The 25,430-nt window shown below is 49.3% G+C and overlaps 6 protein-coding genes across 6 annotated transcripts; 3 read left to right on the top strand and 3 right to left on the bottom strand.

The window, feature by feature from the left end:
• Positions 1-148: 148 nt before the first annotated feature.
• Positions 149-1,050, top strand: FSST1_004056 (proteasome core particle subunit beta 7; the record flags this gene model as incomplete). Its single annotated transcript, XM_083230194.1, has 3 exons — positions 149-178; positions 240-387; positions 443-1,050. The coding sequence occupies 3 exons, from the start codon at positions 149-151 to the stop codon at positions 1,048-1,050; spliced, it is 786 nt and encodes a 261-aa protein (XP_083087486.1).
• Positions 1,051-1,677: 627 nt separating this feature from the next.
• Positions 1,678-4,589, bottom strand: FSST1_004055 (glutamine--fructose-6-phosphate transaminase (isomerizing) GFA1; the record flags this gene model as incomplete). Its single annotated transcript, XM_083230193.1, has 4 exons — positions 1,678-3,469; positions 3,618-3,849; positions 4,011-4,081; positions 4,570-4,589. The coding sequence occupies 4 exons, from the start codon at positions 4,587-4,589 to the stop codon at positions 1,678-1,680; spliced, it is 2,115 nt and encodes a 704-aa protein (XP_083087485.1).
• Positions 4,590-7,913: 3,324 nt separating this feature from the next.
• Positions 7,914-9,260, bottom strand: FSST1_004054 (proteasome regulatory particle base subunit RPT4; the record flags this gene model as incomplete). Its single annotated transcript, XM_083230192.1, has 4 exons — positions 7,914-8,034; positions 8,086-8,542; positions 8,598-8,984; positions 9,050-9,260. The coding sequence occupies 4 exons, from the start codon at positions 9,258-9,260 to the stop codon at positions 7,914-7,916; spliced, it is 1,176 nt and encodes a 391-aa protein (XP_083087484.1).
• A 1,018-nt stretch (positions 9,261-10,278) lies between these two features.
• FSST1_004053 (mago-binding domain-containing protein) lies at positions 10,279-10,854 on the bottom strand (the record flags this gene model as incomplete). The annotated part of the gene is made up of 1 exon (XM_083230191.1): positions 10,279-10,854. One exon carries the CDS (start codon positions 10,852-10,854, stop codon positions 10,279-10,281), a length of 576 nt encoding a protein of 191 aa, XP_083087483.1.
• Positions 10,855-12,514: 1,660 nt separating this feature from the next.
• FSST1_004052 (uncharacterized protein) lies at positions 12,515-16,144 on the top strand (the record flags this gene model as incomplete). Its single annotated transcript, XM_083230190.1, has 5 exons — positions 12,515-13,143; positions 13,195-15,093; positions 15,142-15,211; positions 15,261-15,649; positions 15,703-16,144. The coding sequence occupies 5 exons, from the start codon at positions 12,515-12,517 to the stop codon at positions 16,142-16,144; spliced, it is 3,429 nt and encodes a 1,142-aa protein (XP_083087482.1).
• A 1,819-nt stretch (positions 16,145-17,963) lies between these two features.
• On the top strand, positions 17,964-24,510 carry FSST1_004051 (uncharacterized protein; the record flags this gene model as incomplete). Its single annotated transcript, XM_083230189.1, has 2 exons — positions 17,964-24,181; positions 24,243-24,510. 2 exons carry the CDS (start codon positions 17,964-17,966, stop codon positions 24,508-24,510), a joined length of 6,486 nt encoding a protein of 2,161 aa, XP_083087481.1.
• Positions 24,511-25,430: the final 920 nt, after the last annotated feature.

The following is a 25,430-nucleotide window of genomic DNA, read 5'->3' as shown; positions in this document are numbered from 1 at the left end:
TCAAGCAAGGCTGGGCTAAACGGTAGCTCTCTCTCAACTTCATCATCAACATCATCAACCCCCGACGACGGATTTTTAACTCCACCGCCAGCGAGACTTTTCACCACTACAAAAGTCATTGATCTCATCCATTACCCCTACACAAACCATGGATCACCGTCCACAAGCTTGGGGCCGTGTACGTCCACCTATACAGGTCCCTTGACCCCATCAATTACAGCGAAGCTGACTACAAATAGCCCAGAGACGATGTTTACGGCGCCTATGATGCCTCATTCATGAGCGATAATGGCCCCAAGCAAAACACCCAGCAGCCCATTGTTACTGGTACCTCCGTCATTGCCGTCAAGTTCAAGGATGGTGTTGTCATTGCTGCTGATAACCTGGGTCCGTCCTATTTACCCATCAATGCTATGTACAGCACAAGACTAACTATTCATAGCTTCATATGGCTCTCTCGCTCGTTTTACAGATGTCAAGCGACTCCGTCCCTTCGCCAACTCATCGGTTGTAGGCTTCAGCGGCGACATCTCCGACATGCAGTATCTCGACCGCCACCTCATTGAGCTTTCTCTCGACGAGGCTTACACCTCCCCCGATGCCCCGCGTCTCAACGCCGCAAACCTCCATCGTTATCTCGCAAAGCTTCTCTACCGCCGCCGTTCCAAATTCGACCCCTTGTGGAACCATCTCCTTGTTGCTGGTCTCGACGATGACGACAAGCCTTTCCTCGCTGCCGCCGACCTCCTCGGCAGCACCTACAGTGCCCCCAGTCTGGCCACCGGTTTCGGTTCCATGCTGGCCCAGCCTATCATGCGTCGCCATGTCCCCGATGAGGAGGCCTCGCAAAACCTTGACAAGGAGGGCGCTATCAACATTATCAAGGAGTGCATGAAGGTCCTATACTACCGTGACGCTCGCAGTCTGGATTCCTACTCAATGGCTGTTGTTACCAAGGAGGGCGTGGAAATCAACGAAGGTCTGCAGTTGGAAGCTCAAAGCTGGGCTTTCGCAGAGAGGATCCGGGGATACGGCACCCAAACTGTCTAAGCTATTGGAATTTGTTAATAGCAGGTGCCTTGTGTAGCAAGGACTCGTCGCAAACGTACTTGACTGGAGAGGTTGCACAAGGATTCAAGCAGGAGACTTGATCTCATGTTACATTAGAAAGGCTTGGCCTAAATTACATTCATGATGATGACAATGTGTTCCGCACCTGCATTTGAGTACCATGACCAACAATGCCGATTTGCTTTGACACTGGCGGTGACAAAGGATTGAGTGTAACAAGGACAGCGCACATGCCTAAACACATTCTTGGACTTATTTTGTGTACTTTGCAAGACTTAGATATTCGTGATTATGTTGCCTGGACTATGTATCGTAAATAAGCCAACTTGCTTATCCAACCTCATATCGAGGTATGTCATCTAAACTAAACCAGACCGGCCTGGTTCCCTGGCCTCCCATTTATTCATTTATTTTTGCCAAACATTTGTTCCATGCTATCCAGGTAGACAAAACACAAAAGACTTAACCAATATACTGATTGCAAGCCAGTGCTGTCCAAAACCCAACTCCAAACATCATCATAAACCTCTTGTTGACAAGCAAGAGTAACCCAAGCAACCGCCAAACTCATACTGTACATGACAAAAAGCCAAAACAGTGACAAGCTTACTCGACAGTAACCGACTTGGCCAAGTTACGAGGGAAGTCAACGTTGAGACCCTCGAGAACAGCGAGCCAGTAGGCAATAAGCTGGAGAGGGATGACGTTGAGGAGACCCTGGAGGACGTCAACAGTCTTAGGGATCTCGATCTTCTCGGCCTCGGAAGCCTTGAACTCCTCATCGTCGGGGTTGCAGATGACGATGGGCTTACCACCACGAGCAATAACCTGCTGGTAGGCGTTGAGGGACTTCTTGAAGAGGTCGTCACGGGTGAGGATCATGATGATGGGGAGGTTCTCGTCCACCAGGGCCAGGACACCGTGCTTCAGCTCACCGGACATAACAGCCTCGCAGTGAAGGTAGGAGATTTCCTTGATCTTAAGGGCACCCTCGAGGGCAGTGGAGAACTGGCTACCACGGCCGAGAAGGAGGAGAGACTTCTGGTTCATGAAGTTCTCGCAGAGCTTCTTGATGGAGGAGTCAAGCTCAAGGATGGACTTGATCTGGGCAGAGACGTTGGAGAGTCCCTCCATGATCTCCTCGCGACGAGCCTTCTTGGAGGCACGGTCCTCGCTCAGGGACAGAGCAAACATGACCATGGCAATGAACTGAGAGGTGTAGGCCTTGGTGGAGGCGACACCGATCTCAGGACCAGCATTGACGTGGACACCACAGTGGGTGAGGAGAGAGATAGAGGAACCGACAACGTTGACGATACCAACGGTCAGGGCACCGCGCTCCAAGCAGTAGCGGAGAGCCATGAGGGAGTCGGCGGTCTCACCAGACTGGGAAACGAAGACACAGGTGTCGTCACGGAAGACAGGGGCCTGTCGGTCAAGGAAATCGGAGGCAAGCTCAACGGCGATGGGGATCTCAGCAAGCTCCTCAAAAATACCACGGACAGCCATGCAAGAGTGGTAAGAGGTACCGCAAGCAATGAAGATGATGCGGCGGCATCGGCGGATGGTGGAGATGTAGGAACGGAGACCACCAAGAGTAACGGTCTTGTTGGCAATGTCAAGACGACCACGCATGGTGTTGACGACAGACTCGGGCTGCTCGAAAATCTCCTTTTGCATGAAGTGGTCGAACTTGCCCTTCATGATCTCCTGGAGCTCAAGCTCGAGGGTCTGGATGGTTCGGACGTTGGAGCTGCCATCGGCCTTCTTGAGGCGGTGGATGTTGAGGGAGCCCTCGTGGATGTGAGCAATGTCATCGTCCTCAAGGTACATGACCTTCTTGGTGTGCTCGACAATGGCCGAGGGGTCGGAGGAGAGGAAGAACTCAGTGGGCATGGGCATGCCATCATCGGTCATGAAGGCACGAGACTGAGATCGGTGGAGGAGAGACTTGTCGGCGGCACCGAGAAGGCCAGAGTCAGGGGCGAGAAGGTCGTTCTTCTTGATGGCGACATTCTGGGCGGCAGCCTCGGCGGGGAGGGCAGCGTTCTCGTCAGAGTACTCAACATCGACGAAGTCGACCTTCATGCGGCGCTCAGTCTTGACACCGATGACAAGAGGAGAACCCTTTCGGGCGGCGATGACCTCATGGGGGTAGTGGACGGACTTGATGAGGAGACCGTAAGCACCCTCGAGCTCCTGGATGACAGCCTTGGCCAGGTCTGTGAAGCCAATGGAAGGGTGCTGGTCGTGGATGTACTTGGTGAGCTTGGCAATGCACTCAGTGTCGGTCTCGGTCTCGAACTTGAAACCCTTGGTCTGGAGGAGAGTCTTAAGCTCCTTGTAGTTGGTGATGATACCGTTGTGGACAATGGAGAACTCCCAGGTGGCGTCAGATCTGCATTCAGGGGTATGTGGTTAGCATCGGTGTTCAGGGTTACTCCTAATTCAGAACTGATCTTCACGTCTTCAAGCAGGGGTGATGGCCGCTGAAGAATCAAGAGATCAAGCCAAAAGTTTGGGGGGCTCGTTGTATCAGAACGTACCGATGAGGGTGGCAGTTGGTGGTAGAAGGAGGACCGTGAGTAGCCCATCGGGTGTGGGCAATACCGGCATGTGAATCAAAGATCTTCTCGAAGTCGAGGTCGGCCTCGTCGATGAGCTTTCGGAGCTTGGCGACCTTGCCAACCTCCTTGAAGGCAAGAACCTCCTTCTTCTTGTCACCGTCGATGGCTAGACCAGCAGAGTCATATCCACGGTACTCGAGACGGGACAAACCTGTGGGGGGAAAAGTAATGTCAGCAACACGAAGCTGGGCGCTGATCCCGCGTCTCACCAGTGGATGGCGGGGCGGGGCATGTCTGATGAAAGGATGGTGAGGGGCAGCCCAGTCTAGCTGAGGGGGAACGACAGCTTGACTAGGACATGGGAGAACTAACCGTTGACAAGAGTGTCGAGGATGAACTTGCGGTCCTTCTCCACCAGGTAGTTGATGTATCCGAAAATACCACTATTAAGGTATGTAATTAGCGATTGCTGGCTTTACCAATTGCGCCACCTAATCCATTGACTGCCAGCTTTCGTTTCTTGTTGCCTTTGACCATGAGCTCGAGACCCCCATCCTAGCACGCGATGGTCGCAAGCTAGAATCAGTGGAAGCTTGGTGGCTGGCAACAAAGGAAGCCAAGAATGGCGGTAACGAAGGCGGTGACGAGGAGAGCTTCCTTACCACATATTGACTGAGCTCTTTGCGGTAGGAAAAAAAGGTGCGAAGAATGAATGGGTTCGTTAAGAGGCGGTCGGTGAGAGCAAAGCTAAGAGCGAGCGGATGAGTGGGGGAGGAGGGACAGGCGGAAGGTTAGAGTTTAGGGGTATCAAGAAGCAATAAGGTGTAGATGAGAGAGGAGAAAGAGGAGAGAAGAGCAGAACAAGAAAGTTGGTGGAGGGAGGAGAAGGAGGTTGTATATGTAGTTGTTGAGCTGCACCAGATAAAAGTACAAGGCACTCACCTCGTTCATGGATGGAAGGCAAAGGCGGGCAGAGCGGTATCCGTACAGGATGGCCCCAGCTTCCAGTGTTGTGGAGTACTTTGGCCCGCAGTCACTCACTGTAAGCTACCTAGCAGCCAGCCTAACTTCCACTAACGTTTAGGTAGGCTTAGGCGCCATGCTTTCTCATCGTTGTCTTTCTCCCACTAAGATTCCAACTGTAGCTCATGGTTGTTCGTCCATGTCAGAGGCCATCAGATCCATGCTTGCCCTCCCACCTTGAAGTGGGGTTGAGATGATGATAGAGGGGGGTGGTTGCAGGGTTGTTCCACTAGGCCCCTCCCTCATGGGTGAGAGTTAGACAGGCTGCCCGTCGTTTGGCTTAGCTGCTTAGGTACTACCTTAGTACATACGGGCGATACTCAGTACCTTCCATAGTCTAGTACCTAGGTAGTGACAGATATAGGTTAAGAATTAGAGAGAGACGGGGAACTGGTAAAGTAGCGGTAACAAAGGCTACTCTATAAAACAGTGAATGCATAGATTAGTAGATATCTGGTTTCATAGTGAAAATAAGCCTTGTCTTGTGGGATTTACATTTTTGGTCAGGGCGTCACCAAGTTTGAGATGGCTCAGGGATATGCCACCATTAGACGTTTCGAGTTGACTACCTACTAAGTCTAGTACCTACATTACCTGTTTACAGCCTGGAATCTTACGGCTGAATCAACAAGTAGCCATTGGTCCTGTTGCACAGCATCTGATACCGTAAACGTGGCCGTAGCTGGCGGCTGCTGAGACGTTGAGCTAAATGGAACATGAAAGAAAGAAGCCATCTGATTTTGCCTTGTCTTGTCAGCCATCTCTCATGGTTGCATAAGGGTCCAGGACGACGCCAAGACCTTCACCAGCCTCTAGATTTCCTGATGCTGAGCTAGATTAGATCTCATAGTCTATACCAAGTGCTAAGAATACGACATAAACTCCCATATGCCTTGATGCTTCTAGCCCGTTCGCGAAGTCAGCGCCCAGTCGGCAGTGTTCCCAAGTCCTCATGGAGTGAACCCCTGACAAGAGAACAGAACTGGTCTGTCACGGTTTGAGTTAGATCGTGAAGCTTAGGTCCCGTTTCCTCCAACCTTCGTCATGGCAACGCATCTCGCCGAGCCGCAGGTAAGACTGCACTAACGATGCTGTACTGTACACTGTACCCAAGCCCCCTCCATAATGGAAACTTTTTTGAGGAGACAAGTTCCTGATCGGCAGGGCATGAACTTTGTTCATCTCACAGAACCCATGTATTACCCAACTGCCAAGTTAGTATGGGCAATGCATTACTTACTAAGATATCCTTTCACCGTCTTCTGTGCAACTCGGGCCATCTTCTCTCCTAATGCTACCCTTAAAAGCTATCAATAAGGTAAAGTGTCACTTAGCATCCAATCTACATAAACATCGTCATCAAGAGGCGGACCTACCAGTGTCTAGCCCACCTATATACGTCTACGCCTCCACCAGCCTCACGGGGTTCCCGGGGCCTTGTCAGAATAATACCAATACCCGGGAATCTGCATCTGTCTCGACAAGTCTCAGCATGTATGCATGTCTTGTCTGCCACTAAGAGGCAGACCCCGTGTAAACAGGGACAGCGTTGCTCTTATCTTGAATCACACATAGCATGAGATCTGCACAGCCATACGAGAAGTTTGTTCGTATTTTAGTCCTTCATTGTATCTCTATGGGTGTTCCTCCTCGGTACTGGATGACCCCCTGCGTCCTGTGGAGGTATGTATGCACACATACAGATATGCATGCATGCCCCTGAAGGCTTGCTGTTGTTGTTTCTTAGTTGGAGGTTGTGCCTCCAGTTGTTGGTTTTAGATCATCACCACTGAAACATGTCATCTACAATTGTGAATCTCATAATGATAGGTGACATCGACATTGTGAATAACATTTTGTATACCCGTACCTGTCACAGCTGGGTAACAATCAGCAATGCATTAACAATAGTGACGGTGACATGGTTGCAGCATCAGATGGATCGTCCCCAGGTCGTGGGTCTTTCGTTATGCTTGTCCCTTGTGAGAAATTCAAATCAGCTCAGTCCAGTCCAACAGTTCACAGCCTCAATCGCCCCAACCAAAAAAAAAATCGACCCTCCTAAGAATAGCAACTTCTCCTAGCGCCAGTTCCGCTCCGGTCGGCGCTGATTCCCATCTCAAGCGCAAGCGCGAGTCTTGGTCTATTGTTTCTTGTTCTCAATGTATCTTTTTGTGTTGTTTTTGCTCAGATTTCCATTCCGACTGTCTTCTTCTTCTTGTTTTGTTTCTTCACATTCCCTTTCTGTCTTCGGTTGGCTTGCCGGTTAGCTTACCGTTGGCATCTATCGCCATTGCATCTGCTGCTATTGTTAGTATACTTCGACGTCATTTCCTTCTAAAATGAGAGACCCATGTTTGATGGGACTTGGCGGTTTTCACTCATTCCTCTCATCTCTACACGTTGTTCTTAGCCAATACAACGAAGAACGAACCATCCAGGTCTCTAACATCAGCCACGTTGTTCTCGAGGTACCCCCGCTCAACTGGTTCCCAGTTCCCACTGTCATCAATTTCATCAATTAAAAGGATGGTTCTCGTCAGCCCTGCTGGACCCTGGTCTTGTTGTTAGTTACATATGGCTATTATTACTTGTTTTGATTTGGACATTGAGCTTTGGGTCTGTCCAATATCCATGAAGTTATCTCCCTCAAGCCTACTGCCATATTCACAGCGACAGTTTGCAAGAAACATTTAATGAAACACCGCGCTATCCAGATATTAGGACTCAAAAAACGCCAAGCTGAACACACACACCACTCAGCCCTAAACTTAAAGATTCCGTGCCGTCAGCACCCTTACCTGGGCTCAAAGCCTCGCCATGTATTGGCTGTTTTGCTGCATTGCTTACTAGATCCCCATAGTGGTAAAACAAATCTCATCTCGCATCTTTCTCGAGTCTGACATGTTCGTTGACTTATTATCCGACCTCCACCAATCGTAGCCCTAAGGAGGATTGACCGCTTACTGGCGTTGGTATTTGACACATGAATCTCACGCTTGTCGCTTCTGCATTATGTAGGATCAGCTCCTTAACATAAACAGCTTCCATTTCCTTTCCTGGACGCCATATGCATTCCTGCTTCTAGGGCTGAGCCAATATAACACTGCTGGCCCTGACTCTATTGTACAGTCTTCTAGATTAACCAGCAACGCTGTACCCATCATCACAATCCACTACTCATGAAGTTCCCATGCGCTTATCTGCCGTGGCTATATCATGTTGCCGTAGCATGACATGCCCAGTCACCGCTTACAACTTCTGGTACTCAAGCTTGCCTTCCAGCTTCTTGGATTCAGCCACCTTGCGGACAGCCTTGTTGAAATCATCCTGGTTGATTGATTCCCTGTAGTCCTTGATGGCAAATAGACCGCTATAGTCGTGTCAGAAACATGTTTGGGTCTGAGCAGGTACGGCAACTTACGCTTCAGTGACAACATTTCGCAAATCAGCACCGTTGAGTCCATCACTCATCTTCACCACACTCTCAAAGTCCAGGTCACCATCAATCACAACACTTTGCGAGTGAATCTTCAGAATCTCAAGACGTCCAACCTCATTGGGAAGAGGGATCTCGATCTTTCGGTCAAGTCGACCGGCTCGAAGCAGTGCAGGGTCCAACGTGTCAGGTCGGTTGGTGGCCATAATGATCTTGGTCTTGCCCAAGTAGTCAAATCCATCTAGCTGGTTGAGCAACTCCATGAGTGTTCTCTGAATTTCTCGATCCGCACTGGTACCCTCTGAGAAGCGTCGTCCACCGATGGCGTCGATTTCGTCCATAAAGATGATACAGGGCTCGTGCTCCTTGGCATATCCAAACATCTCGCGAATGAGTCGTGCCGATTCACCGATGTACTTGTCGACAATGGCGGAAGATACGACTGGTTCGTTGTTAGCATCGTTACATATCCATGTTGAAAACCGTAGGCACCATACCCTTCAAGAAGTTCGTCTCCAGACTACTGGCAACAGCTCGTGCCAGTAAAGTTTTGCCGGTTCCAGGGGGGCCATACAACAGAACACCCTTTGGCGGCTTGATTCCGACTCGTAGGAACAGCTCGGGGTTCTTGAGGGGAAGCTCGATAACTTCCCGCAACTCTCGAATTTGATCGTTCAATCCACCAATTCCAGCAAAGCTCACCTGACCCGGGTCCTCCAGAGACATGTTGTAAACCAAAGGGTCAACTTCGCGAGGCAACATTCTCATGATGGTAAGTGTCGTCATGTCGAGCGCCACACGGGTGCCTTGCTTCAGCTTGACCTTGTCCACCTTTGATCTGCATCCGACAACGTATCGAGGCCCGGAGGAAGCCTTGACAATGACTGCAAATACCATCGTTAGCATGCATCCATCTTGTGCTAGTCCAGATGGTGGGTGTTTGCCTTACATCGTTCGTCATCGAGCTGTTTCAGCACCTCGCCGATAATTTGTCCCACACTTTGTAGCGCCTTTATGTTGTCCTCGGTCTTGTCAAACTCCCTTTGCATGTCCTTGATTTCAAGACGCAAGTTCTTGAGCTTTGCCTCCCATTCTCGCGACTCGATGAGCTTGGCACGGTAGGAGTTAAGGGCTGCCTGGCGCTCTTCTTCGGCTGACATTGTGACTGAATTGATTTCTATCCTTTGTTTCCGTAGTGAGTTGCTTTATAAATTGATTCTGGTTTTTTGGGGTGGTCGTTGTTTGGGTATCGGGAGCTCAAGTTATGTTGTCGGGAAAGTGTTTGGACGGTAATGGTGGTTGCTCATGGCAGATGGAGCTTACCTCACCAGCTGGAGCCTTCAGCTAGCGGCTCGAGCTCTATCGGCAGAATCTCGGCACTGCGTTACCACCATATCACCTACCCTGCATCAATCTCAAATATCTGACCAAGGACTTTGATGCGATTCCGTTGCCTTAATCAGTAATGCCACAGAGGTCTAATTCAGTTCTAAATTTCAAGTTGCTTACACGATTTATACCTAGATTTTCTTTTCTTAACAGAAGTAATCATTAATGCCTTATGCCAACACACGACGCGATGCATGAACTTTCCATTTGAGTTCTGAGCAACACAACAATTCAAAGTTTCCATGTCAACATTTCGAATGTGTAACCCAGATACTCTAGCCGCCGTCATCCTCCTAGTGAGACAGTAGGTATATAATAAAATATGCGTTCATGTTCAATAATATCCCATAGTGTATGGACATCACCTTGAAGCATGATCGTGTGTCAAGTCATGTCATGTTTCCTCTGCATATTTGTCATACCAAACCTGCAATGCTGGCAGGCGGATTCCAAGCCCCAATTTACCATTTGGAACGCACCCTGTCTAACTTGTGTGGTGCTCCATTCCGCGAGCGTCACGCGGAGAGCTGGATGAACGAATCCACCTTCAAACGGCGACCGAGGCACAAGTACAACCAGCAGATATAGCCCCCATAGGCAAGTGCTGATTTATCGGAGGGGTTGTGGAAAAAATTGGGCGTCTGTTTGTCATCCGAAATAGCGCGAGCAGCAATTCGTACTGGCCGTCATGAAAGCTGAGGATCTGAAGCCAAAAGAATAGGTTCACTGCACGATTTGTTGGTATTAAAGCCGTGGTGTAGGTTTGGCTGGAAACTTCGGATGCGTTTCTCAGTCCTTCTTCTCGTCCTCATTCTCAGTGGACGTCTTGGGCTCCCCTTCAGAATCGAAGCCAAGCGCATCCAACTCTCGGATCAGTTCGTTGATTTTGATGACCTTGGCAATCTGCTCGGGAAGTAACGCTTCGCCATCCTCTTTCTTGTTCTTAAGATCCTTGGCCTGCTTTAGCTTCTTCTTAAGGTTTCGAGCCTTTTTCTGGCGCTCGACTTCAGGGTCAATATCCTCGGTTTTGGTCTCTTGGGCAGGAGTTGGCACGTCGACCTCTGTAGCCTTCGCCTTCTTCCTAGCCTCGCGGCGCTTAGCATTCTTATTGCTAGCGGCCGAGCTTTGCTCGGAGCTCTCTTCCTTCACACCTACAGCACCAGGAATGCCGATTTTCTTGCCGCGCTCTCGGAAGGCTTCAGCGGTGCGGTTCTTGTAGACCTCGACATCCTCGGGGGGACGATAGCCAGGACGAATTCTGATAGCTCTGCGAGTACTGCCATCTGCGCGAACAGACTGTGGAATTTCGCGATCGCCGCTGTTTTCGTCGGTGACGATACCCGCATTCGAGGGTTGTGAGGGCATATTGGTAGGGAACGGATTGGAGAGTGAAAATTAAGAGGAAGAATGTTTCACTGAACTCCGACGCTCGAAGTTGGTACCAACAGACCGGGTTTAGAAATCTGCTCGGCAGCTACCGAAGCGGGATGAGAGCTGCAAGTGTAACAGGAAGTAGCAAGTCTTGGAGGGGTTTAGGTTAGAGGGGCTGCAGTGGCTCAATCGGCGCGACGCCACAATGTGAAAATGTGGCTGTAAGACATCTTGGACTGACAGAACTTGGAGTCATGGGTACTTCTCACAGTACATTGAATAATAAGTACCTACTACCTAGGTAGGTACCGGCTCATTAAGACCCAAGCGAAAGTCAATGTTTCATCACTCAAAGTGCCCAGCATTGTGTTGGGAATTTTATCTTACTCGTTGAGCAGCCCTGACCTGTTGTGAGACCTGGCTAAACCCCAGTTGGGTACTAAGGTAGCTCTGGTCTTTAGCAAAGGCTGTAAGACTTCATCTCGATGACTCTTATCGCTATAAGCCCGACTAAACCTATGATCTCATGAGTTGTCAGATAAAATGAGTTACGGGTCAGGCTTTGGATGCTGTTCTCAGTCAGTTATTTGTATTTGAATATAAGACAAGGGCTCCCTGCGAGGAGAGCTTATTCGACTTAAAGTAGAGAGCATGTGAGCTTGTCATTGGTTAACCACTCTTAGCTTCCCGTGTCATGCAGGACCTTGTTTCAACTGTCTTCTCAGGCAAACCGACCTTTGTTGTATTGCGAGGTAAGTAACTTAGGAAGCGACACGACTCTGTAGGGTTAAATTGCCAAGGGAGTCATCGCAGTAGAGTCTTAGAATGCCCAAGGCGGTGCGGGTCAGAAAACAGATGTTGCGAATACTACCATAGTGTGATACTGAACACCGTTCAGACCCCTGCGGATAGGACGATGGGCTGCCACAACTTACCATCAGGTTGCCGCTATTTCTTACATGGAAGCATGTTTCGACGTCATGCCATCCAGTAACATTGTTACAATCAGTCACCGGTTGCCTCATGCATAGATCGTGGCATATTCAGAGCCTACACAATTATGCCTGATCAAGCCACCAAGGCAAACATGGTCGGTTCGGCTAAAGCATTGGGTCTTTAGGTGTAGGGCGATTATTGCGAAGAGGTCATAAATAAGGTAGCAGATTGTGTGCTTATAGCCGCATTTTCTGTACAACATATTGTTTCGGGTTCGCCCGTGGAAGGGACTTACACTGGAGTCACGCACACCCCTAACTGCTTGCATAGGCAGGCAACCTCCTAACTTCTGCTGTCGTGCAAAAGTGATGCAACATGAATTTCTGTCGCTACTATTACAGTGAAGCGGCCAGGCTGTGATCAATCTACCACGTGGCTGTCTTTTCCAGGCTTTACAGGTCCTATCAAATACCAACTATCAGCAAGTGCCGGCCTGTCTAGGCCAGGGCTGCTTCTCCCTCCCTTCCCCCAAAACCAGGCAACTTTCAGATTTCGCAAACTGCCTCAAGAGAGGTCTCAGAACCAGACCATTCTTGCTGTATTTACTCCAGTATTCCCATAGCTGTCGTGCTTCTTCAAAGAATTCCTCATTATACAACTTTCATTTCTGGCACTCCTACCATCAGTCTTACACTAGGTACCTGTTACCTTCGCCAAGATGGCTGACCTCGATCCATCAACAGAAGCCAAGACAGGGGCGAACCTATTAGACACTTCGGATGCACTGACCCCAGATCCAGGTACCGAAGACATGTTTAGAACTGAACAAAACAAATTCGCTTTTAGTCCAGGACAACTTTCCAAACTACTTAACCCCAAGAGCCTCAACGCATTTTATGCCCTTGGGGGGCTCAACGGCATAGAAAAGGGACTGCGAACTGATCGCAGTGCAGGTCTTGGCATCGAGGAGTCGACATTAGACGGCGAGGTTAACTTTCACGATGTCGCGCCCAAGGGAACACCAATACATGGCACTGCTGGCGATTCTATACCCGAAAGCAATGCTGAAGCGGCAGTACACATACCCCCTCCAGACGACCCGAATCCTGCCGGGCCTTTTTGCGATCGGAAGAAGATATTCAGAGATAACGTACTTCCCGAGAAAAAGTCCAAATCCTTACTCGAGATTGCCTGGACCACCTACAACGACAAAGTTCTCATTCTCTTAACCATTGCTGCTGTGGTGTCGCTAGCCCTTGGCTTATACCAGACTTTTGGTGGTGATCATAAACCAGGGGAGCCAAAGGTTGAGTGGGTTGAAGGTGTGGCGATTATTGTCGCCATCGTGTAAGCAATCACTCTGACCGTTAATACTTGGTAAACTAACAATAGTGGCAGCATTGTTGTGCTTGTCGGTACGATCAACGACTGGCATATGCAACGGCAGTTCACCCGCCTTACAAAGAAAACCAGCGACCGCATGGTCAACGTGATTCGCTCCGGAAAATCTCAAGAAATTCTAATCAACGATGTGATGGTTGGCGATGTTATGCATCTCACTACTGGAGACATCGTGCCTGTAGATGGTATCTTTATCCAGGGCAGCGCTGTCAAGTGTGACGAGTCCTCAGCTACTGGAGAGTCCGATCTTCTGCGAAAGACTCCAGCTGCTGAAGTTTTTGACGCGATGCAAAAGCCAAACACCAAAGATGTCGAGAAGCTTGACCCTTTTATAATCTCAGGAAGCAAAGTCAGCGAGGGCAACGGAACCTTTCTCGTCACTGCTGTGGGTGTCAATTCCAGCTACGGCCGCATTTCAATGGCACTTCGAACCGAGCAGGAAGATACACCGCTTCAGAGAAAATTAAATGTCCTGGCAGATTGGATTGCAAAGGTCGGTGCTGGTGCTGCTCTACTGCTCTTCATTGTGCTTTTCATCAAGTTCTGTGCCCAACTCCCGAACAACCGTGGCTCTCCTTCTGAAAAGGGCCAGGATTTTATGAAGATTTTCATTGTTTCCGTCACTGTCGTCGTTGCGGCAGTCCCCGAAGGATTACCCTTGGCAGTAACACTGGCGCTGAGCTTTGCGACCGTCAAGATGCTCCGCGATAACAATCTTGTGCGGATCCTCAAAGCCTGCGAAACAATGGGAAATGCCACAACTGTTTGTTCCGACAAGACTGGCACATTGACTCAAAACAAGATGACTGTCGTCGCCGCCACTCTTGGCAAAGCCACGAGTTTCGGTGGTACTGATGCGCCCATGGACAAGTCGATAAGAATTGACCGGGAGGCAATTACCGTGCCCAATGTTTCGGAGACTGAATTTACGAATGGACTAAGCCAGGAAGTCAAAGACCTCCTCGTTCATTCTAATGTCCTAAACTCGACTGCATTTGAAGGTGAACAAGATGGACAAAAGACATTCGTCGGATCCAAGACTGAGGTCGCTTTACTGACCCATTGCCGAGATCGTCTCGGATCGGATCCTGTTGAAGAGGTTCGATCGACTGCCGAGATTGCACAAACCGTCCCTTTTGACAGCAAATACAAGTATAGTGCTGTCGTCGTAAAGCTGGCTGATGGAAGATACCGAGCATTTGTGAAGGGTGCTTCGGAGATCCTCCTGAGCAAATGTACCGAAGTCCTCGAAAATACAACTCAGGGGAACCTTGCATCGGCCCCCCTGACAGATATCGAGCGAGACATGTTCAACTTGGTCATCAGCTCCTACGCAGCTCAAACACTTCGAACAATTAGTTCTTCATATCGAGATTTTGAAGCGTGGCCACCTGAAGGGGCCGCTTCCTCAGAGAACCCACAATACGCAGACTTCGATGCTGTACATCAAAACATGACATTGATCAGTATTTACGGTATCAAAGACCCGTTGAGACCGACCGTCATCAGTGCCCTCGAAGACTGCCGTCGAGCCGGCGTGTTCGTGAGAATGGTCACAGGTGACAACATTCAGACGGCCTGTGCTATTGCTTCCGAATGTGGCATCTTTAGGCCTGACGAAGGCGGCATTGCAATGGAGGGCCCAGACTTCCGAAGACTTCCGCCTAGAGAGCTCAAAGAGAAAGTTAGGCATCTTCAGGTTCTTGCCCGTTCTAGTCCTGAGGATAAACGCATTCTGGTCCGTACCCTTAAAGATCTTGGGGAGACGGTCGCTGTAACTGGTGATGGAACAAACGATGCTCCCGCTTTGAAGATGGCTGATATCGGATTCTCCATGGGCATTGCGGGAACCGAAGTAGCCAAGGAGGCATCGTCAATTATTCTTCTTGATGATAAGTAAGTCAGATACTCGCAAAGAAATAGTATACGGCTGACAAATTCCAGTTTTGCTTCTATCGTAAAGGGTTTGATGTGGGGTCGTGCTGTCAATGATTCCGTCAAGAAGTTCCTCCAGGCAGGTTTTCAAGTCGACTGGTTTCTGACAATAACTAACGGACGGATAGTTCCAGCTGACTGTCAATATCACAGCCGTGGTATTGACATTTGTATCAGCTGTCGCAAGTAGCACACAGGAGTCTGTCCTCAATGCCGTTCAGCTTCTTTGGGTCAACCTGATCATGGATACCTTTGCAGCACTTGCACTTGCGACAGACCCCCCTACTCGTGGTGTACTTGACCGAAAGCCGGATCGAAAGTCTGCACCTCTCATCACATTGAGAATGACTAAGATGATTATAGGCCAAGCTATTTGTCAACTTGCCATCACTTTTGTGCTGAACTTTGGTGGCAAGAAACTTCTGGGCTGGTACGATGACTCTGAAAAGGATGCCAAAGAGCTAAAGACACTCGTATTCAACACATTTGTCTGGCTGCAAATATTCAACGAAATCAAGTATGTCTGAAGGCATTGATATCGTGTCAACACTCACTGACTCAGTATTCTAGCAATCGTCGTCTAGATAACAAGCTCAATATCTTCGAGGGTCTTCATCGCAACATGTTTTTCATCGTCATCAACCTCATCATGATCGGAGGCCAAGTCCTTATTATATTTGTGGGAAGTGATGCCTTTGAGATTGTTCGCTTGAGCGGAAAGGAATGGGGATTGTCGATCGGCCTAGGAGCAATATCTATTCCTTGGGGCATAGCCATCAGGCTCTGCCCTGATGAGTGGATTGCTGCTTGTCTCCCAGGTTTCCTCCACACAAGATGGATCTCACCCCCAGAGGCAGATCTTGCTGCCGAAAAGTCACTGGATTCAGACGATGAGTTTGTACGACCACCACTCCGTATCATGAGTTCTCTCCGAGGACCGCGTGTACAGCAGCACATCGGATTCAGGGAAAGAATGCATAGGTATAAGGAGAAGACCAAGGAAAGGATGTAGGGGGAGACAAATGCCCAGCTAGACAGGTTGGACTGATAAATCTTTAGAGTATTGCATAAAGTCGAATGACTGTTTTTGAAGATCACATGTTCACTACAAGAGCCTTCTTGTAAATACTACTGTGTGGATTCCCAGTGCGATCGGATTTCTTGTAGAATTTCCGACACAGCTTTATAAAGTATGGTTGTTGCCATGATTGTTGCTAAAGTCTTAAAGACAACATTATCGGTAGAAGAGGACTCAGTACCTAGGTAGGTAGGTACTAAAGGTATCAGAAAAGCCGGCCACCCAAGACACATGAGACGAAATTAGCAAGTCAGTTCATGCCGTCTAGACCACAGTTTTAGACTATTTATTTTTGTATCCTCTAACTTGTAAGGACAACTTTTCTGTTACCCACTAGCCATTATGGTGGTTAAAGTGGGACCCGGGATATCTGGCCCTGCTAGCCAATCACAGCCAAGGTAAAGATGTCCCCCGGAACTTCGCGAATTTCCTGGCCTGACAATCTCTAGAACCTCCCCATCCTTCAACCGAAGCCTCACAATCGCCCGTCGCAGACGTCCACCACCGACTCCTAGCCGTGTTCTAGACGCCCAATTGCGCTCATCAATCAAAATGGTAAGATACCTTTAGTTGCTGAACCCTCCATGTCGACTCCAGAAGCTAATCGCGCACTCATATAGGCCTTCGCCAACACCCTCTACAGGCAAGTCATAGCGGCGACGACGACGATGACCAGATAACAATATACCGGACCTCGGGACTAATTCGAATAAATTATACAGGAGCCTTTTCTCCACTAACTACCTGATGCTCGCGACCGTTTTCTCTGCCGGCTTCGCTTGGGAGATGTAAGGACGCCTCTATTTCGGACAAACGGGGGCAGGGTACTGATCGAATCGCAGCGGCTTCAACAACGTCATGGACAAGGTCTGGGATAACAACAACCGAGGCGTATGTTCGATCCTGCTGGTTCAATTTGATGTTACTGGATACTAACCAGGTTCGCAGCGACAATGGAAGGACATTCGACACAAGTTCATTGAGGGTGGCGATGAGGACGAGGAATAAAGCGGTTGACACGGGAATTGATTATCGAGCAACGGATGAGGCGAGGGACTGAATCCATGTCACTAGCCGTGTATAAATTAGAAGAGAATTAGAGGCAGGATTTCACACACAATGTTTCCCCATCTGCTTTGGCTCGAGGTCCAGACAGTTTGATAGGTGCTAACTACTGCGTTTGCATTACCGAATTACACGTTGACTGTATCGCCGGGCTGGCTCTTTTGCGTTTGAGAGGTTGCTTTTTACCGGATAATCTCGTTTCATTGATCATAGGCAGCTGTAGACAGCTACCCTTGGCCATGTGTTGCTGGTGTAGTGGCCGGGGGCAACGCCTACCTTGGATGCAGCCTCAGGATGCACCGGGCAGTAGCCCAATTCATTCGTCCAAGTATCCCACTCGTCATCAACTTGGGAACCTGATACCTCTGCAATCTGACTTAACAGCCACACTTCACAACTGGTTCTTTGGTTTTCTGCCTTTGATACTATAGAACCCGTAGGCAAATAAGCCATCTTTCTGTATTGCTTCCTGGTTACTGACGTCTTTGTCTGCAACGTCCTGTTCCACCAGGCTTCTCCAATATTTGCGGACCCCCACCTTACTTAGCATTGCCTATCAACAACCCGCCTGACGACATCGCCGACACCGCAATCAACGTTTTTGCTTTTCTTTTTTCCTTCTCTGCTTTTGAACCTTCTCCTTATCCCTATCTGACACAGAAAATACTACGATGAGGTTGAATTGACAATGTCCCATTCCATGTCGACGCAGGAGCAGCAGCTCTGTCAGTTCTTGGCAGAGCTGCCCGCACGCTTCAACTACCGTTTTACCGAAGAAGCTTCGCGCGAACTATTGACCAGCCTGTTCTGGTCTCTTGCTGGCGGCAGTCACGAATACATGCGACTTCTCTTCCCGGACGGTAAACCTGGAGACAGCCTAAAGCTAAGCGACTCTCAAGGCGCTGTCGAAGGCGCCGAGTACACCGAAGCAGCGCGGGGAAAACGATGTGGACATATCTTCAAGCCCGGTGAAGCATCATACATGTGCCGTACCTGCGGTACTGATGAAACTTGCTGCCTGTGCGCCCGGTGCTTCGACTCGACCGACCACACCGGACACATGGTTAGAATCCACATATCTGTGGGAAATAGCGGTTGCTGCGATTGTGGAGATGACGAAGCATGGCGGACACCTCTGTTCTGTACGATCCATTCTAATGTCCAAGGAGGTACCGACAAGGGCAAAGGAAAGGAGGCAGCCGGTCTGCCTGAGGATCTTGTGACGAATTTGCAGATGACTATTGGTCGCGTATTCGATTACATCTGCGATGTTATCTCATGTTCTCCAGAACAGCTCCGGCAAGCCAAAACGCAAGATTCGATTCTCGAAGATGAACAGTCATCACGCCTCCTGTCTAAGTACTATGGCCCCGAAGCAGAACAGTGCAATGAATTCGCACTTGTTCTATGGAACGATGAGAAGCACACTGTTCAGGAAGTTCAAGACCAAGTTGCTCGTGCTTGTAGGAAAAGCCGAAAGCTGGCGGCAGAGAATGCTTGGGAGACAGATGCGATCGGACGGAGTATACTTACCTACTTGTCGGATGTTCCCCGACTCTTGGAAATGGCCACGATCATGGAGGCTATCAGGGTTACGGTCACCATTCGGTCTGCAAGAGATACATTCCGTGAACAAATGTGCGGCACACTCGTTGAATGGCTGAGCGATATTTCTGGTTGTTCAGTTGGTCATGACAACGGTATCCTCCGACGAACTGTCTGCGAGCAAGTTATGAATCCTTGGCGTAAGGGCAGCCAGGCAACTCATACGCTAGGCTTGATAGACGATGAAGAGGAGGATGACCAGATCGTCGATAGTAGACGCCGCTTCGATGGTATGAATGCTAGATTCATTTTAGCATTGCAAGCTGCCGCGGGGGCCGGCGCTGGTATTCAAATAGATATCGACGACGAGGACGATGAGGACGAAGACGACGTTGATGCAGATATGGACGACCAGGCCCAGCATTCTCCTTCGAGTTCCGTGGCTGGAGGCGACGAAGATGAGGATGATGATGTTATGATGGTCGATGCCCGAGGAGACGTGGGAGACCTTGGTATGAATTGGCGAGACAACGACCAGGCCTTGGAAGAAGACGAAGCGACAATGGCAGGATATCCGCCTCCACCTCCGCCACCTGCTGCTCAGGCTCAGCCCCAGGGTCAGACCCAGCCGGAAGCCTCAACTAGAACTGGAGACAGAGAGGCAACGCCGTCCGACTCTGACACAGCGGAACCCTTGATCGCGCCGTCGATCTACGCCAAGGCGAATGCCGAAATTCCCAAGACGCCTGGTAGAACTGAGAAACTGGTCCCCAGACCTGGAAATTATTGGATCGAGACACCCGTCATCTATGCGCAGCGCGAAAACGTACCCCCAGCCGAGGATGTCTTCCGTCGCGTTCGTCTCGATTGGCTTCTGCTATTCGACCTTCGGATGTGGAAGAAGGTCAGGAACGACCTTCGAGCCCTGTATATTTCTACAGTCGTTACGATACCTGAGTTCAAGCGAGTGTTGGCTCTACGGTTCGCCAGTCTTTACACCATTCTGGCCCAGCTCTATCTAGTTGGAGACAGAGAACCAGATCACTCCATCATCAACCTTTCTCTCCAGATGCTCACCACTCCATCCATCACCGCTGAAGTTGTTGAGCGCGGAAATTTCATGACCAGCTTGCTGGCGATCCTCTATACTTTCTTGACAACCCGTCAGGTTGGCCATCCCTGGGAGGTTTCCCCTGATGCGGTGCTTGGATTTGAGAGCGGATCCGTCACCAACAGGCGTATGTATCACTTCTACCAAGATCTTAAGTACCTCTTTGGTGCTCCTCATGTCCAGGAGCGTGTGAGATGTGAACCTCGCTATCTCATGCAGTTCCTTGATCTTGTCAAACTCCATCAGTGCATAGGGCCTAATGTGAGAGCTGTGGTTGAGCACGTAGAATATGAGGCTGACTCCTGGATCACGGCTTCCCTCGTGACCAGGCAGATCAATCTGCAAGCTCGAAACCTTGCCGAGGCGTTCCGTAACTGCCCACCTGATGAGTTCCATTACCTGCAGGATGCAATTCGCTTCACAGCGAAAACCGTCATTCTGAACTCCATTGGCGCTGAACGCCATCGATTCAAGCAAGGAGAAATCAAGGATGAGTTGCAGTTCAAGACATTGAGCGATTTTGAATTCGAGGGTGAAGACGCATCTTTTGATGTTGTCAAATTTGTTGTTGAAAAGGATGCAATCAGTTTCCATCATGCCCTGCACTATACTCTTTCTTGGCTCATCGAGTGCGGAAGATCATTGCCTGTGTCAACTGTACGAAACCTGCTGAGCTTTACTCAACAAGAGCTCAAGTCAAAGCCGAAGCTTATGGGCCGACCTCAAGTCCCGCGCAAGAATTACACTGCAGAGGATTATCTCATTGCCTCGTTCGATTTTCCTTTGCGCGTCTGCGCTTGGCTTGCTCAAATCAAAGCCAACATGTGGGTTCGTAACGGAATAAGTTTGCGACACCAAGCCAGCACATACCGGGGTGTTGGTCAGCGAGATGTGTCTCATCACCGAGATATTTTCCTTCTCCAGACCGCTTTGGTGGTGTGCAACCCTAGCCGAGTGTTGGCTTCGATCGTCGACCGCTTTGGAATGGAGAGCTGGGTCAAAGGCCTGTTCGAACTCAAGTCAGAGGCACAAGATGATGCACAGCATCTTGATGTTGTCGAGGACATGATCCATCTCCTCATTGTTTTGCTCAGCGACCGTACGTCTCTAATCTCATCGGAGGATGAGGTCCAGTCCAGACTATTGGCTATGCGCCGTGACATTATTCACGTGCTGTGTTTCAAGCCTCTCTCATTTAACGAGATCTGTAATAAGCTTCCAGAGAAGTATCAGGAGCAAGAGGACTTCCACCGAGTTCTGGATGAAATGGCTACTTTCAAGCCACCCGAAGGTATTTCTGACGTCGGTACTTTCGAACTGCGGCCCGAGTTCATCGAAGAGATTGACCCTTACATCGCACACTACAACAAGAATCAACGAGAGGAGTCTGAGCTGGCTTATCGAAAGAAGATGGCAAAGCGAACAGGAAAGACGGTTGATGAAATCGTATACGAGCCCAAAGCCCGACCAGTCCCTTCGGGTATGTTCGAAGAACTGGGAGCTTTCACCAGCACAGGCATGTTTGCTCAAGTCATCTACTACTCGCTTCTCTACCCCTTGATGGCTGGCAAGTTTACCCCATCGATTCCTTTCACTCGACTGGAGACATTCCTTCAAGTCGTTTTACATCTGATGCTCATTGCGATCCTCGAGGACAAGTCGAATGACGATGATATGAATGAAGAATCAACCAAGTCATTCACATACATTGCTCTTACAAAACCTGGACGTAGCAACTTCTTGCCTGTCCCTGAGAAAGAGACAAGGACCATTGTCTCTTTACTCAATATGATGTCGACCAAAGACGAGTTCAAGGCAGTTCATCCTAAGGTTGCGCTGGTTCTCAAGCGATTACGCCAGAAGCGTCCTCGTACATTCGAGTCTGCATTTGTGACCTTGGGGGCTTCCGTCGATCGCATCAACACCGCTTCACCTGCCAACACATCTGTTGAAGAGGAGCGTGAGAGGAGAAAGAAGGCAGCTCTGAGCCGCCAGGCCAAGGTCATGGCACATTTCCAACAACAACAGAAGAGCTTCCTGGAGAACCAAGCTTCAATCGACTGGGGCAGTGATATAGATGAAGATACAGATGAAGAAGGGGAAGAAGAGCAGACCGAGGATCGGAAACATAACTGGAAATATCCCGTGGGTACATGTATCCTTTGCCAGGAAGAGCCAGACGATCGCCATCTCTACGGAACATTTGCTCACTTCAACGAAAGTCGCATTCTACGACAAACTGATTTCCAAGACCCTGACTTTGTTCGCGAAGCATCACAAACCCCTTGCAGCCTTGACCGATCGGCTGAGGATGTACGACCATTTGGTATCGCCCACGAAAACAGGAAGATGGTAGAAAAAATCAACGCTCAGGGCGAGACTTTCCTTGCGGAGAGACAAACGATTGGTAAAGGATTCCCCTCCAACGTATGCCGGTCAGGTCCTGTGGCTAGTGGTTGCGGACACATGATGCATTACCGTTGCTTTGAGGTCTACTATGAAGCAACCGTCAGGCGTCATACACATCAAATCGCTAGGCATCATCCTGAGGACACCCGACGTAATGAGTTCGTTTGTCCATTGTGCAAGGCTCTGGGAAATGCGTTTATGCCTATCATCTGGAAGGGTATAGATGAGTCATACCCAAGCTACTTACAGTCACAGAGCACATTTGACGACTTTATCGAGAAACAGCTGGGGTCTGCTTACTGGATTGGTGGAAGCAAGGCACGGGAGGATGAGCCAGCCGTGCCTGATATGTTTACCCCAAGCCTCCCAGGTAGCCTCGTTGAGTCTCTGCTTCCAGCCCAAACTTCGAGTGAGAACACATGGGGAAGGGATGATGCCGAGTCTCACTCATCAACTGTCGGTACGCCCGTTAGTTATGCGTTCTCTGACTCGATCACCCCTGAGCCGGCACAGCCTCAGTCAGCCCCCACCAATACGGACGGTTCCCAATTGATGAAAGAGCTGTTGGCAGCCTACCGCCGACTGAGAAACACGCTTCGCGTTAATGGCCTTCGTACCAATCACCTTATTGATGCTAAGGGTGATAATGTTGGTGAGCTATGTGCCAGCGACACTTTGGTAAAGTCTGTGGGCTTTACCATATCTTCTATTGAAGTTCAGCAACGAGGTATTGAGGCTCAACCTGGCATGACACTTCTGGAAAAGATCCCTGAGCACATCCTGACTCATCTGAGAATCTTGTCAGAGACTGTCTCTTCCTATGTCGCTATTGGGGCGCAGTCTGGTGGAACCGAGAACAAGATCGAAGAAGAATTCAAGAAGGATAGTGAGAGGCAACATTGCCAACTGTTCATGTCCCGATACTTTGGTACCGGAACTCCTTATGCTCGCCGGCCCCTGGATGTTTATCCCCCACTGCTGAGTATGGATTCGTTCCTATTTTTGGTGGAATGCTCTTACGGCTTGGTGCCGCTTCAAAAAGCTGAAATAGCGCATGTGCTTCGATTGTGTTACTTGGCGGAACTTGTTAAGCTGGTTTATCACATGGGTCGCAATATCCCTGTTGCAAGCTGGGTTGGCAACCTCACCAACCGCCAAACACAAGACCCAGCCATTAATAATTTTGCTGATTTTGCTCTTGGTGTCACAAAGACAGGTCTTGAATATCACGCTGCCCAGTTCCCCGAAGGTGTGGAGTTTGGTGAGAACCGAGGGTTCCAGCAGCCCGGCGTGGACACTCTGGAGAGCTGGTATACATTTTCGAAGAAGTATGCTCTCACTTTCCTACGGAAATGTGTCATCTTTCTCTATGTCAAATATGGTGTGGACTTTAATAGCCATGTCTCGTCCAGCCCAGATGCTGATGAGCTAGAGCGCCTCACGGAGGCACTAAAGCTGCCAACGTTTGACGAGATGTGTGCTTCCATAACAGACAACGCATCTGCTTGTGGTTGGCCTCAGACGACTTCGGAGCTGGTGTCGGGTTGGGTCAAGCATCAAGTTATGTGGCCCGGTGACTACAGCGAGATCCCGCTCTCGGCGATGATGAGCCATCCTGGAATCTTTGAGCTGATAGGACTTCCAAAGAACTACGATGCTCTCATTGACGAGGCTACCCGGCGGAAATGTCCTACCACAGGCAAGGAACTTACGGATCCTGTCATTTGCCTCTTCTGTGGAGAACTGTCGTGCAGTCAAGGCACATGTTGTCAGAAGACGGATAGTTCTTCGGATCGTACGGAGTTCACCAAAATCGGTGGTGCACAGCAACACATGCGAAAGTAAGTATCTAAGGATCGGAGGGTACTAAAGGTTTGAAAGATACTAACATTACGTACGTAGGTGTCAACGCAATATCGGTGTCTTCCTCAATGTTCGCAAGTGCTCGGTGGTGTACCTCTTCCGACTTTCAGGATCATTTACACCGGCGCCGTATATCGATAAGTACGGAGAGACGGATCCCCAGTTGCGTCATGGCCGACAGCTGTTCCTCAACCAAAAGCGATATGACTCTATGATACGAAACACAGTGCTGAACCATGGAGTGCCGAGTTTGATCAGCCGAAAGTTGGAGGCGGAGATCAACAATGGAGGATGGGATACTTTGTAGTAAACGTAAGGAGTTATTGGCTGGTATAGGAAAGGAAAGCTGTTGGTGATATGCTATGAATCAGGGTTACACGCTATGATGATCCCTGGTGTCAGAGGAATGGTTGGTTGTTTTTTGTATGCTTTTCAGTATCAATATGCAACAGAAGCTTGATACTTAGGCTGGGTTTGCGTTTGTAAGTGGTTCTATTGTACGCTACTTACTGATGGGAACGCACTTTCAGCATATAATTACATTTTACTATCGTCACAATTTATCTAGCCCAATATTCAACTGGCTTATACACAAAATACGATATCTAAGTTATCCTTTTCATCTATTGCTTTGGGGGTATCTTTTTACTGTTGAGTCTATCTAGAATAGACTATAGGTTAGGTACTTATTCTAAAGTCGATTACTTCCCAAGGTTTACAGTATGAAACTCACAGTGTCTATAGATTTTCAAAACTGTGACATACATGTTATGACCAATCATATCGCGTCCGCTCTCATCCAGGCGCGTCTACCGTGGCTCAACTGCACTCAAGCCTCTTTGGATTGAATATGAACCACGACAAGGAAAGCACGCAGCGCAGAAGAAGCAACGGTTCTTTCCTTCTTCTTTAAACCCCCTCCCCTTCTCTTACCTTGTTTTTTCAACCATTTCCCCCTTCCCACCCCTTTTTTGACATTGCATCGTGTGTACCTGCCTCTTTTTTGTGATACCTAATAGACTGAAACTGCCTCTTGATCGCAATTTCCATCGGGGGGACGCCTCCACTTGCCTTGCCTTGCTCCCAGAGCACCATCAAAAATGGCAGGCAGACGTTCAGGTCGCGCTGCCGCCAAGCGGGCTGCGGCTGCTCTAGGTGAGTGAGTTCGAGCTCTCGTCTCGCAGCATCCAAACTTTTGTACAAATCAACCCCAATCAGAAAAACAAC

The sequence above is a fragment of the Fusarium sambucinum genome, chromosome I (assembly GCF_050947815.1).
Source record: "Fusarium sambucinum isolate potato_lamoka chromosome I, whole genome shotgun sequence".
NCBI classification, from domain to species: Eukaryota; Fungi; Ascomycota; class Sordariomycetes; order Hypocreales; family Nectriaceae; genus Fusarium; species Fusarium sambucinum.
The sequence above is the reverse complement of the archived record's forward strand: the minus strand, read 5'-3'. Positions and strand labels throughout refer to the sequence as shown.